Here is a 12,563-nt window from a genome sequence, read left to right as displayed (position 1 = left end):
ATTCTGTGAATGTTTTCACACAGAAAGTGCCAGTCACCAAAATGCTGATACGAAATGAATGGTATGATGGCACTATTAATAGTGGCATGCACAAGCTATGTTTGCTGGTGAAAATACCTGTGAATTTTCTTTGTGCGCCATGCAGTCAGCTCTCCTCAACAGGCTATTATTATTTATTATAAATGAGATAAAATAGTTTTTTAAAAGCCAGATGTTCCGTATTCATCCATGGGGCAACTCCACTGTCAAAGGTTACTCCAGAGATAAATGTCGCCCAATAAGCTTAATGAGCAGGCATGTTGGTACTACCTGTTGGTGTCTCCTTCCTAACTCATATCGCACCACGTTTTCAAGAGTCAGAAAACGTGTCTCTGCACTTCTCCATGTGCTAAATTGCACAAGTAAAACACCCTATGAATGCTTGTGAATTAGGGATTTGCATCACCAGAATCCTGACTGGTACATGTTTGTTGGGTGTTTCATATGCACAGCTAGAGGGAACATACTTATGTGTGTTTCAGTTTACAGCATAAAAGCTGAGCCCCAACTCTGGCAGCTTTACACTGTTCATAGCAAAGCTGTTGAAAAGTGACCCAAAAGGGGCAGCTGAGGATTGCTCTTGAGGGAGGGTCATCACTGGGTAGCACAAAGTCAGCTCTGCAGCCCTGTGTCCCCATTACCTGCTCCACATGGGGTGTACAAAGGGAAAGCTCATGGCACTCAGCTACAGCCACAGCTGGCTGCAGACTGGGTAACTTAGAGCAGCTGTGAGGCTGCTCTAAGGTAAGATAGCTGGCCGAAGATCAGGGGAAAGGAAAGGTGGCTTAGAGCTACCTTCCCCCCAACATTCTCTCACTCACACAGACACACAGACACACACATTCTCTGCATCGGGTTTAAACTTGGTGTAGCTGAGAACCGAATTCCAAATGTGGTGAAACACGTATTTCCTGTGCTTTGTTTGCACTGTGTATTGCCACTTCTGGCTCTAACTCTACGGTGGCTACATATTCAAGCAACGCATATCAAATCAGGAGAGGAGAGGCCTAGAGTCATGTGGATAGCAGTCTGAATTCTCAGGGAGGGCATCTCCTATTTCTTCTTCTCTGTCCTCCTCTCTCACGGTTCTAACAGAAACAAAAATTATTTTTTTGCAATAAATCTTGCCAGCCTGCCCTTCCAAAATACCCTTTCTCTCTTCCCCATACCACCGGCCAGCTGGCCTGATCTTGGTGCTAATCAGCCAGGCTAGAGGCGCTACTTGCTCTCCCTGGCCTTGCCTCTGGCAGTGTGATTTACAGTAGTATGCAGAAGATGAGGCAGTTGGTCAGCGTCTTGCAAGGGGACAGCTAGATCACGTAGGTGGGAGAAAAATGGGGACAGGTAACAAGAGCATAAAATGTGAGGCTAAAGATTTTTCTTTGCCAAACTTTTAATTTATATATATATATATACAGAGAGAGAGAGAGAGAGAGAGAAATAATCAGTAACCATTGGCCTTACCAAACACACTGAATCATATTGCTGTTGTTTGCAATCCTTTCTAGTCATTTAAGCCCCGGTTCAGTAAAGCACTTAATCATGCACTTAAATCCATCTATTCACTTAAGCACGTGTCTAACTTTAAGCTGAAAGGGCTGCTGAATTGAGGCATTATTCACAAACATTCAGGTGAGTGAGGTTTTCTTTGCAAGGATGTGCATGGAAAGCAAGTGTGCCAGGAATAGTAGCACCTATAAATGTTTGAGAATGCGTATGTACTGGAAATGGCTGTTTAAAAAAAATCCCTTTTTGCTATTCGTGTGGTAGATTCACTGAAACAATTCTAAATGCGTGCAGGTATAATGCACTCAGAAAAAGGGAGCTTTCCTGTCTTCTTGTGGTGAAGACTCATTTATTATTTGTATCACCGTAACACCCAAGATCTGCAATCCGATTTCAGGGCCCATTGTGCAAAGTACAGTTCTAACACTTATTAAAAAGAGCTTACAGGTTTGTCACAACAGAAAATGATAGGTGGGGAAAAACAAACCATCGGGAGAGAGGCTGCAATACGATTTAAAAAAAGCATATTTTAGCACAATAGGCATTAGTCATGAGCATTAGTGAGCAGCCTTGTCATTGCCAGCTGGGTTTGCAGATACCCTGGCACAGATGAGTATAAAGGAGGGATCTGAAATAGATAGATATTACAGCTGGTTGGAAAATGGGGGGGAAGGGTTCCCTTGGAAAATTTCAACATCAGGGGAATGGGCGAGGGGGGGGGGAGTGAGTTTCCAGAGAAATTTTGACTCTTTGATGGAAATTTTTTTGATTTTTTTTTTGATGGAAAAAAATCCAAACTGCAGAATTGAATAATTTTTGCAGTTTGGTGAAAAAACACACATTTTCCTTTTGCTTTTTGGTTTTCCAACAAAAAACTCCCAAAAGTTTCAAGGACAGCTGACGCTTTCTGAAAAATGATCTTTAAACAAACCCCCAATTTTCCATCAAGCAAAAGTTCAGTGGAAACTTTTTAGCCAGCCCTAGAAGATAAAATTTCAGTTATCCACATAGAGAAAAGAAAAACAACAGCATGTGACTTAGTTGACCAATCATGAAGCACAAATAGTGAATATTCTGTGTGACCCAGTGTTAAACCAAGCCATAAATTTGTTCACACAAGTAATTTTGAATAAAAAAACATATACATAGCAGTGCCAACCTGTTCACAGATCATTTGTGAACAGAGAAAAGGGCTAAAGTAATTAAACTCATTATTTTCAAATTATAATTTCCTGAGCTTGGTTTCTCAGTATACAGCTGAGTCAGTCAGAAGCCAATTTTGAGAAATGACACAGAAACCATGTCCGTTTTCTTTTCTGACAAGCTTCAGAATGGTAAGTGTGCAGTGACATATTATTCCACTCTAGTTGTATTTTACAGCATTTGTTTTTTCCTGGAAAATGTGTCCCAGATGCATCTTTACTCACTGTCTGAGAGGAAGTGCGGGTTTTTCTTTCTTCTTTCATAATGTCACTGGATAGTTAGCTCCTGGCAGAGGATCAGAGCATGTTTTTTTCAGCTCAGAGACCCTAAAGATTGATTGTCCCAGTAAGCTAATCAGAGGACCGCTTGGTTGAACTGTCCCAGTGTTGCATTTAGTATTATTACAAATCATCCTCTCAAATTGCTGAATTAAGAGGTATTCGGCCCTCCCAAGTAGGAAAGGACCCCTACATTACGTTCTTCCCAGTGCATGTCAGGAAGGGACCTGGTAAATAGGCTTGGTCCTCACTGGTGTCATAATATATGAGGCAGTTCAAACACCTCTTGGAGCCCCCCACAACACAAAAGTCATTGGAATAAGGCTACTATGTGCAAGTCCCAGGGTTCAGAGTGTGGCCTCCTCCTCGCTCCATGTGCCCCAAACTCCTCTGGGCTGCAAGCAATGGATGTGATGAGGTGAGCCTCACAAGGAGAAGGGATTAAGTAACATGCCTGGAACTGGTGAAGAGAGTTAGGAGAGTATTGGGTGGAGTTTTCTTTTAAACAGAAGTGGAGGGGAGCCAGCAGGGGTTTCTCCTACCAGGACAGTATAATAAGGGAAGACATCTTGATTCTCCAGGGGCTGGAGTTATTCTCCTCCTAGAGTTCTCAGGGAGGAGGAAACTGCTCATACTCACCTTCCCAAGACACTGGTCCAGGCACAGTACACATCGGACCAGCACTGCTGGGAACGCCTACAGCTACAGCCCTGGCAGCGTTTCCTGAACCGGCCCTGATTCCATTGCAATTTTTTCTTGCATTGAGGAGTTGCTGACCCTGACATGCCAAGCCCTTGACCATTTTCTTTCTTTATGATCAGTAGCTTTCTATACTATGGTGTCCAGTTTGTCCTGTAAAGGTGACACTCTTCTTCCTTATTCGCCTCCCCTCTAATCCTGTAGAACTGAGCATTCAGACTCCTTCCTTTAGTATGCTGTATTGCACGGGAGGCCAACCTGTGGCTCTGGAGACACATGCGGCTCTTCAGAAGTTAATATGTGGCTCCTTGTATAGGCACCGACTCCGGGGCTGGAGCTACATGTGCCAACTTTCCAATGTGCCAGGGGGTGCTCACTGCTCAACCCCTGGCTCTGCCATAGGCCCTGCCCCCACTCCACCCCTTCCTGCCCTCTCCCCTGAGCTTGCTGTGCCCTTGTTCCTCCCTCTTCCCCCCCAGAGCCTCCTGCATGCCAGGGAACAGCTGATCTGGAGGTGCAGGGAGGGAGGGGGAGGCGCTGCTCAGTGGGGCTGCTGGTGGGTGGGAGGCGCTGGGAGCAGGGGGCAGGGAACTGTTTGGGGGCTGCTGCCATATTACTGTGGCTCTTTGGCAATGTACATTGGTAAATTCTGGCTCCTTCTCTGGCTCAGGCTGGCCACCCCTGCTATAGTGGGTGTCATTTTTTATAAGAGGTCAGTCAGTGTTAGCACTACAGACCATCAAAATTCAGGGCCACGATCCCTCTGCTTCCCAATACCACCTTCTCTCTGCAGCCATGATATATTCTGAGCCCGCCTCTGGCCTACAGGTATTATAGACACACTGGGCTGAATTCTACGCTCATTGATACTGGTATAACTCTGTTGGCTTCTCTGTTACCTACTTATAATGTTTCCAGAGGAAGAAGAAGGGTGATCTTGTTCTAAAGGGACTGGACGGGAACTCAGGAAATCTGGTTTCAGTTCCCACCTCTGCCTCCCAAACATCCCGGGTGCCTGACCCTGTTGATGTCAGTGGGAAAACTCTCCTTGTCAATGAGGCCAGGATTTTACCCTTAAACTTTTCAGTGCCTCAGTTGCCCATCTGTAATGTGGGGATGAAAATGCTTCTTTTCTACCCCTCTTTGTGTGGTCTGTTTAGATTGGATGCTCGCTGGGGCAGGATTCTCTTGCTAGATGCATATTTCAAGGGAAAACGGAGCCCCGGGTTTGGTTCGGGCCTCCAGGCACTGCTGTAAAACAAATAATAATAAAGAACTTTCTTCAAGTGTTTCTAGCTGTGCAGAAAGAGGCACTGGGCCAATGTGGTAATTCCAGCAACTGTAAAGATTTGCAGTGGTGCAAATGAGAACAGAAATTTATTGCACTGTTGCTCTCTTTGGAAGAACGTGTGGAAACACGCACAGGAAGTTCCTTCTTGTAGTGTCCTGGGGAGGTACAAAGAACTGAAAAATATTGAGGTACCGTGATCAGCCACCTGGTGTTGGGCTGTTCAGCCAGAGAAGACACTATTTTCAGTTACTGGCATGGTACCTAGTCACTTGTTAAGATCTTCATTCATAGTTGTGTTTCTAGTATCTAGTACATTTTAAAACTTTAATGTTGATTTTCATTTCTCAGGAAGAAAATGTGAAGACTGTCCTGATGAACCCCAATATTGCCTCAGTCCAGACCAATGAGGTTGGCTTAAAGCAGGCTGACACGGTCTACTTCCTCCCCATCACCCCACAGTTTGTCACAGAGGTCATCAAAGCAGAAAGGCCAGATGGGTTAATTCTGGGCATGGGTGGCCAGACAGCTCTCAACTGCGGTAAGTACTGTGGAATTGTAGCTGAATTAATCTCTTGAGCCCCACATCCGTCACCTTTATACCTGGCTCTGCCTGATCAAAACTATAGGAATCTCAGCCAGAACATTTCATTCACTTACAAATGTATATAAGCAGAGATACTAGCCTATTGGACTGATATAAGTATTAATTTAATTGTACCTATTGATTATGACTTGTAGTGGCTATCTTTTATAGTTATCAGTTATACAGATGTTTCATACCAATAGTGTTTTGCAAGTGCAGCTTATAAATCTTGGTTTGGACAACAGATTTGGGGCGTGTTCTGTACCTAAACATTAAGATGAAGATTGAAAAGGGAAGCTAGAGGGATAGTGGTGCTTTGTTTAGCTTAGCATGGCAGCACCAACTGGCACTGCTCCATTTAGGATGAGAGATAGCTCCAAACCACAAAATTCAGATCTAGATGCAGCTTTCATAGATTTATAAAGCCTACAGGGATTACTGTGATCATCTAGTCTAACCTCCTGTATAACACAGGCCAAAGCACTTTACCCCATAATCTCTGCACCAAGCCCATCATCTTCTGATGGAAGTATAGCTTATCTTTTAGAAAGATATCCAGTCTTGATTTAAAGTGAGAGGGAATCCACCACATTCCATTCTAATGCTTCAAAGTATGTGTGTGTCCAAATTCAAGGTTTAGGTCCTAAGTAGTATAAAAGGAAATTGCATTTGCAAAATCCAGACTGGATCTGGCTGCAGATTGTGGCTGTCCCCAAGGTTTGCAGGTATTTGAATCTGTATGCTGTTGTATTTAGGAATTTCCTTAGTTAACATTATGCCACTTTTAATAGAAAACAACGTTTAAAATGGAAACATTTAGCTCTGACCTGAAACTTGTCAAATTAAATGTCAATGTTTCATGTTTATTTTATCACAGACTTTCCAAAAAGGGTGGTAATTTAGGATTTCCCATCATTCCATCCTGTTACAGTAGATGTGGAAAGAGAAACCCACACTGTCTTTACACATTTAAGCTTTATCACTACCTAATGGCTCTTTAGGATTACCATTCTTTGGATCATTTAGAATTACACAGGGTTTCGCACTTGAGACTGCACTCCATGGAACATCCCTTCATCGACAGGGATGTGGTTAAGATTGTCTAACAGGACTTGTCTGTCTCTCACTTTAGTGATCTTTCGATTTCAAGGGCTAGATTCCCTTCTAGAATCTTCGGAACGACATGGGGCTTGTTTTCCATTGCCCTACACCGTGTGTAGTCATCTACACCTGGGCAAAGTGGGTGTGAAATGTTTCCAAATCAAAATGACAGTGCTTTCTTACATCCTTCATGTGCAGCCATACATGTTTACACAAGGCAGCAGAGAATCAAGACTTATCTGTTTGACTATGCCACTGGCCTGCTTGCTCCTCTGTTCAGAATCTCCTTCAGGTACCTGTGACCCCAATTCAGGAAAGTATCCCTATTCTAGATGACACTTAATCAAATGCTTAAACTGAGTCACATGCTTAAGTGCTTTCCTGAATGTATTGGTTTTGGTACTGAATTTTGACAGTTCGAATTGAGAAACTACGTCAGTGGGGACCATGTATGGACCCAGCTAGCTAGCTGCAAAGCCAGATTCCCCATTCGCTTTCCTCTCTGTACGGCATGGGTGCTCCGATTCTAACTCTATTCTTTCCACAGGAGTGGAGCTGTTCAGACGAGGCGTTTTGAAGGAGTATGGAGTGAAGGTCCTGGGGACGTCCGTCGAAGCCATCATGGCCACTGAGGACAGGCAACTGTTTTCTGACAAGCTGACTGAGATTAATGAGAAGATCGCTCCCAGCTTTGCCGTGGAATCGGTAAATGCGAGGAGCTCGGAGATGCAAAGCTGCCACACTTGGCTTTATTATTATTTAAACAGCTGAAACCAAATTCATACCTGGTGTAAATCCATTGAAGTCAATGGAGATGTACCAAGTAGGGATCTGGTGCATTGGAAGTCAGTAGGGATGCCCAGATGTATTTGAGGGCAAAATTTGGCTCCTGGAGTCACACACAACAAAGGCATAATTCTTTTCTCTTGTCTGATTTGGAGAAGTGCCTTATTGATGGGTTTCCCAGTAAATGATATAAACTGATGTGTAGACTTGAATAAGCTTAGTCCTTGTCATTTTATTTGACATTTATTCCTGTCTGCTTTAAGATTGAAGATGCTTTGACCGCAGCAGAAAAGATCGGCTACCCAGTCATGATACGCTCTGCCTATGCTCTGGGTGGACTAGGGTCAGGTATATGTCCTGACAAAGAGAGACTGCTGGATCTTGGGACCAAGGTATGTGTGCAGTTGATAGCTATAGGGATCTATCTTGCCATCTGATTTAATATATTCTTGTAATAGTCACAGATTAGTCTAGTTCTACATACTTTATCTTACTGTTAAAACATTATCTTGATGTCCTGTAAGGTTCAGTCTTCATAATACTTGCCATTGACTTGGGTAGTGTGAATGATTAAATAACATTGTTCACGGCTGTTAAATTCTGCCAGAAATGACTCATAATTTGAGCAAATGTTTCAGCAGTTTTGGTCAAAAAGCAATATAATGGCCTCTTTTCTCCTGCTCTCAGGAGCTAATGTCACAAGGAAGATGCAGAGAAAGTAAAAGTCCTAAAAAAGGCACTAAAAAGCTTAGCTATAACTAAGGACCAGGAATAGAGAGAGACTGGCAGGGTTAGGCCATTCGTGTATTTGGTTCTTAAGGGTGAAATTTGTGCGGTGCCAGAATCCTATGAGGAACCTGCCTTTCAGCTTTTGTACTCACTAGCGCGGGACAAAAATTGCCAATTATTTTTCTACAGGAAATTAGCATTTTAAAAAAATTTCCCATGAAAACATACCAGAAAGCAGAAAAGGTAGATAACATTTTTCAGTTTGGGGTTAAAATGTTGCAGTTTTGAAAGCCTAGGTTTTTGATTTTCCATGGAAAAACAGGAAAACAATTTATAATGAAAATTTTCATTTGGTTTAAAAAGCTTTTTTTTAGTTTTAAAAAAATCTTCATTTTTTTATGCAGTCAGCTTTACTAATATTATTGAACATTTTTTTTAAAAACAGTTTAAAATTTACTCTCTAAAAAGTATTTTTGCCTGCCAAGCCCCAAATGTTGGAACCTCAGTATTAACATCTAGGACAAACACTTGGAATCCTAACAAAGATAAATATAGATCAAAGACCTGTTAGTTTAACATGAGATGAGATTCACTTGTAAAACCAGTACTTTTCTATCTATGATTTCAGTCCCATGTTTCATGTGCTCTGATGGGGATAATTAACTAGATTAAAACATAGAGCAGCACAAGTAAGACTCTATGGCGCAAAGGCTAGATTTGTGATTAGAGCAAAGAGCAGCACAGTGTAGGCAGTCCTGAAGTCAACAAAATCCAGTAGGCCCCAGGTTAGAATATCCTGCACAGCAGGGCCTGATACTTAGCTGGTGCACATGGTATAGCTAGGGTGGCCAACTTTCTACTCGCACAAAACCAAACACTCTTGTCCTGCCACCTGCCCTGCCCCTTCTCTGAGGCCCTGCCCTACTCACTCCATCCCCCCTCCCTCTGTCGCTTGCTGTCCCTCACCCTCCGCTGCCCCATCCGCAGGTGCCACCCCTACAGCTCCCATTGGCCACGGTTCCCAGCCAGCCAGTGTGTGCTACGGAGCCAGTGCTTGGGATGGAGGCAGCGCACAGAACCTTCTGGCTGCCCCTATGCCTAGGAGACAGAGTGGGGACATGCTGCTGCTTCCAGGAGCCACGTGGAGCCAGGAAGCCTGCCTTAGCCCGGCTGTGCTGCCACTCGGACTTTTAATGGCCCAGGCAGCAGGGCTGATTGGAACCGCCAGGGTCCCTTTTCAACGGGGCATTCCAGTCAAAAACCAGACGCCTGGCAACCCTAGGTATAACGTCATTGAAATCGGTGGGCCTCTGCCCATTTACAACAGTGGAGGATCTGGCCTTGTGTTCCTTGTAGTTTGATTCGATGCAATGCACTGATGCTCCTCACTGAACTGCTGTTTTTATGAGGCCAGGGGCCGTGGAGAAAGAGCCAGCGTGAGTAGGCGTAGCTCCTTTTTTCTTAGTTAAGCAGAATGTGCTAACGCTTTCCTTACCCATCAGACTGATTAGAGCAAAGAGAATAGCAGGTAGATTACTAATATCGCACATGTCCATGATGACAAATTAATATTTCATCAGAATGGGTTAAAAATATTTAGTAGAAAAAAGTAAATTCACTCAGAGATACAAGCATTTCATGTTTCCTTTTGGACTTCAGTGTGTTTAAATTATATTCACCAACAACAAAATCCAACCATCCCTACCAAAACAAGACACACCACTCCACACACTTCCCCTTCTGGGAGAGGATGAGAGAACAAACACCACATGACAGATGTGTAATCATATTGTTTAATTCACTATTGGAAGGCTCTCAGATAGTATGGGGATGAGTGTGGAATTAAAAACCTATATAGAATAGAATAGAAAAGGCAGAGGAATTGCTGTTGGAAAGGAGGGAGTGCGAGGTTGTAAACACTCGACCAAGGAAAACAATTCTGTATATCATACTCTCTTATTTTCATTCCCTTCAATATTTGCAAATTTTCAGTTACATTGCCCTTAAGACTCCTTTTCCCAGTGCAAACAAGTCTAATTTTATTCAGTTCTTGTTTGTCTGTGATTCTGTGCAAGGGAATTCCGTTGATGCAAATAAGAGTTTTTATGTGAAAATGGATGATTAATATTAATCTGTATTACAGTAGTGCCTGCAAGCTTGGCGCCCCATGGTATTTGATGCTGGAGGACAACAGTGGCTGTCAAAGGCCCAGATCCTCTGCTACTGAAGTCAATGGGAGCTTTGCCATTGATGCCCATGGGCACAGCGTGAGGCCTTAAGGCCCCATCCCAAGATATAAACATGTTATAACATAGTTGGCATTTATCATGTTACATGTAGTAGACATGGCCTAAGTGTCACGAACTGAGACGTGGGTGGTGATGCCTAGTGGTTGGAGCAGGAGCTAGGCTGATGAGTTTAAGAGCAGGTTTGCTGACTTCCTCGTCCTATCAGGCAGCCCTGCTGTGGCTCAGCTGTGTTCATAGGTTACCATGACACTAAGTAATTTAAGTTTTGGCTGCAAAATTAAGGGCAAAAAGGAGGCCGAGGAAAGGATGGTCTGATAATGTGTGTGTTATTTTCTATATTCCACGTGAGATTTAACTAACCCCTTGTATAATAGTTAATATTAATGTCAATGTATCCATTTGGATTATACTCATTTACCAGCTCAGGAATGTTTTCCAGGTTAGTTTTAGAATAATTCATAATTCTTGCTTCTGATCAGTAGGTCACAGTAATTAGTGGTGTGATTAGTTAATAGTGTTGTTAATTCAGCAGTGTGTCCAAGCACCCATTGCTTAGTCACCTATTTAATCTTACATAGAGAAGTCGTCCTACTGAAGTCAGTGGGGCTACTCGCATATATAAAATTAAGTGCAGAACCTAATTTTTTTATTTTAATTTATATTTCTCATTTCTGTTGCTAAGCCAAATGTCCTCATTTCTTTTGTATCTGATCACATTGTTTTCCATGCCATTTAAATGAGGCCAATGCAAAATAGAAGTTACAGGGCAATTGTCCCATAATAATTAATATCTAGCTCTTATATAGTGCTTTTCATCAGTAGGTCTCAAAGTTCTTTACAAAGGAGGCCAGTAGCATTATCTCCATTTTATAGATGGGGAAACTGAGGCACAGAGGGTGGAAATAATTTGTCCAGAGTCACTCAGTGGTGGCAGAGCCTTAAATACAGGAATGCGTCCAGTTCCGTTATGCATGCTTAATAAAAATGTATTTCTTCCTTTGTATCCACCTGCTGTCTGTCCTCCCTAATTGATTCTTCAACCTGCTCCCCAGGCATTTGCAGTGACCAACCAAATTCTAGTGGAGAGGTCTGTTGTAGGCTGGAAGGAGATAGAGTATGAAGTCGTGAGAGATGCATCTGATAACTGTATCACCGTCTGTAATATGGAAAATGTTGATGCTATGGGAGTTCATACCGGTAGGTTCTTTACAGATTACAGTGTGGTTTACTGTAGATTGCGTTTAGATCAGCATGTTCATAGAATGTCTTTCTGCCAACTATAGTTGATACACTTACCTGGCCAATGAGAGATAGGATGTAGAATACTTATCAGAGCTAAGTACTACCAGATATGATGGAACACACTTTTCAATACCTAAGCCCGTCCCTATTGTCTCTTATTTCACACGGTAGCACAGGCTGTCCCTTGCCTTGAAATGTCCCAAAACAGGCATCTTCCATAGCACCTGGTGTTCAAAACTTGTAAGATGCAGTAGGTTAGCAGAGACATGACCAGAATTTATCGCCATCAAACTATTGTGGTTTTTCTTCCGGCAAACAGGAGATTCCATTGTAGTGGCTCCCAGCCAGACACTGTCCAACGAGGAATTTCAGATGCTGAGGGAAAGTGCCATCAAGGTCGTCCGACACTTGGGCATCGTGGGGGAATGCAACATCCAGTATGCCCTGCATCCTACCTCCCTGGAGTACTGCATCATTGAGGTCAATGCCAGGCTCTCCAGAAGCTCTGCCTTGGCATCCAAGGCCACAGGGTAAGGCAGGAAAGAAAAGCTGGGGCAGGGAAAGGAGTTGGGGAAAGGGGTAGGGAGCGTAGACGCATGGTATTACAAATGGAAAACCTCTCAGGAGGGGAACCTAGTAGCTGGTTTTAGAGAGTATATTCCCTGGCATCTGTACGTTGGCTGCAAATCATCTCTGGAACCCTAAGGACTTGGTTATTAATGAGCTCTCTGCCAGATTGAATCAAATGGTATTGCTAGCTGCCTTTGTTTTGTTGGCTAATCATAACCTAATCGAGATAATGATGGTCAAATCTGCCTGGTTAAAATTGGCTTCTTAATTGTACTCTGCGGATACTG

At 43.1% G+C, this 12,563-nt stretch overlaps 1 protein-coding gene across 2 annotated transcripts in view; it reads left to right on the top strand.

Annotated features, from left to right (window-relative positions):
• Nucleotides 1–12,563, top strand: part of CPS1 (carbamoyl-phosphate synthase 1) — a 131,743-nt gene that overhangs the window by 45,040 nt on the left and 74,140 nt on the right. For both annotated transcript variants that reach the window (XM_039494419.1, XM_039494420.1), the window contains 5 exons: nt 5,365–5,554; nt 7,248–7,405; nt 7,750–7,878; nt 11,517–11,661; nt 12,026–12,236. In XM_039494419.1, coding sequence (XP_039350353.1) covers nt 5,365–5,554; nt 7,248–7,405; nt 7,750–7,878; nt 11,517–11,661; nt 12,026–12,236 — 833 coding nt within the window. The remainder of the gene's footprint in view (nt 1–5,364; nt 5,555–7,247; nt 7,406–7,749; nt 7,879–11,516; nt 11,662–12,025; nt 12,237–12,563) is intronic.

Source organism: Mauremys reevesii, linkage group 11 (assembly GCF_016161935.1).
Source record: "Mauremys reevesii isolate NIE-2019 linkage group 11, ASM1616193v1, whole genome shotgun sequence".
In the NCBI taxonomy this organism is placed as follows: domain Eukaryota; kingdom Metazoa; phylum Chordata; order Testudines; family Geoemydidae; genus Mauremys; species Mauremys reevesii.
Note: the sequence above shows the minus strand (reverse complement) of the source record. Positions and strands in the feature narration are given on the sequence as shown.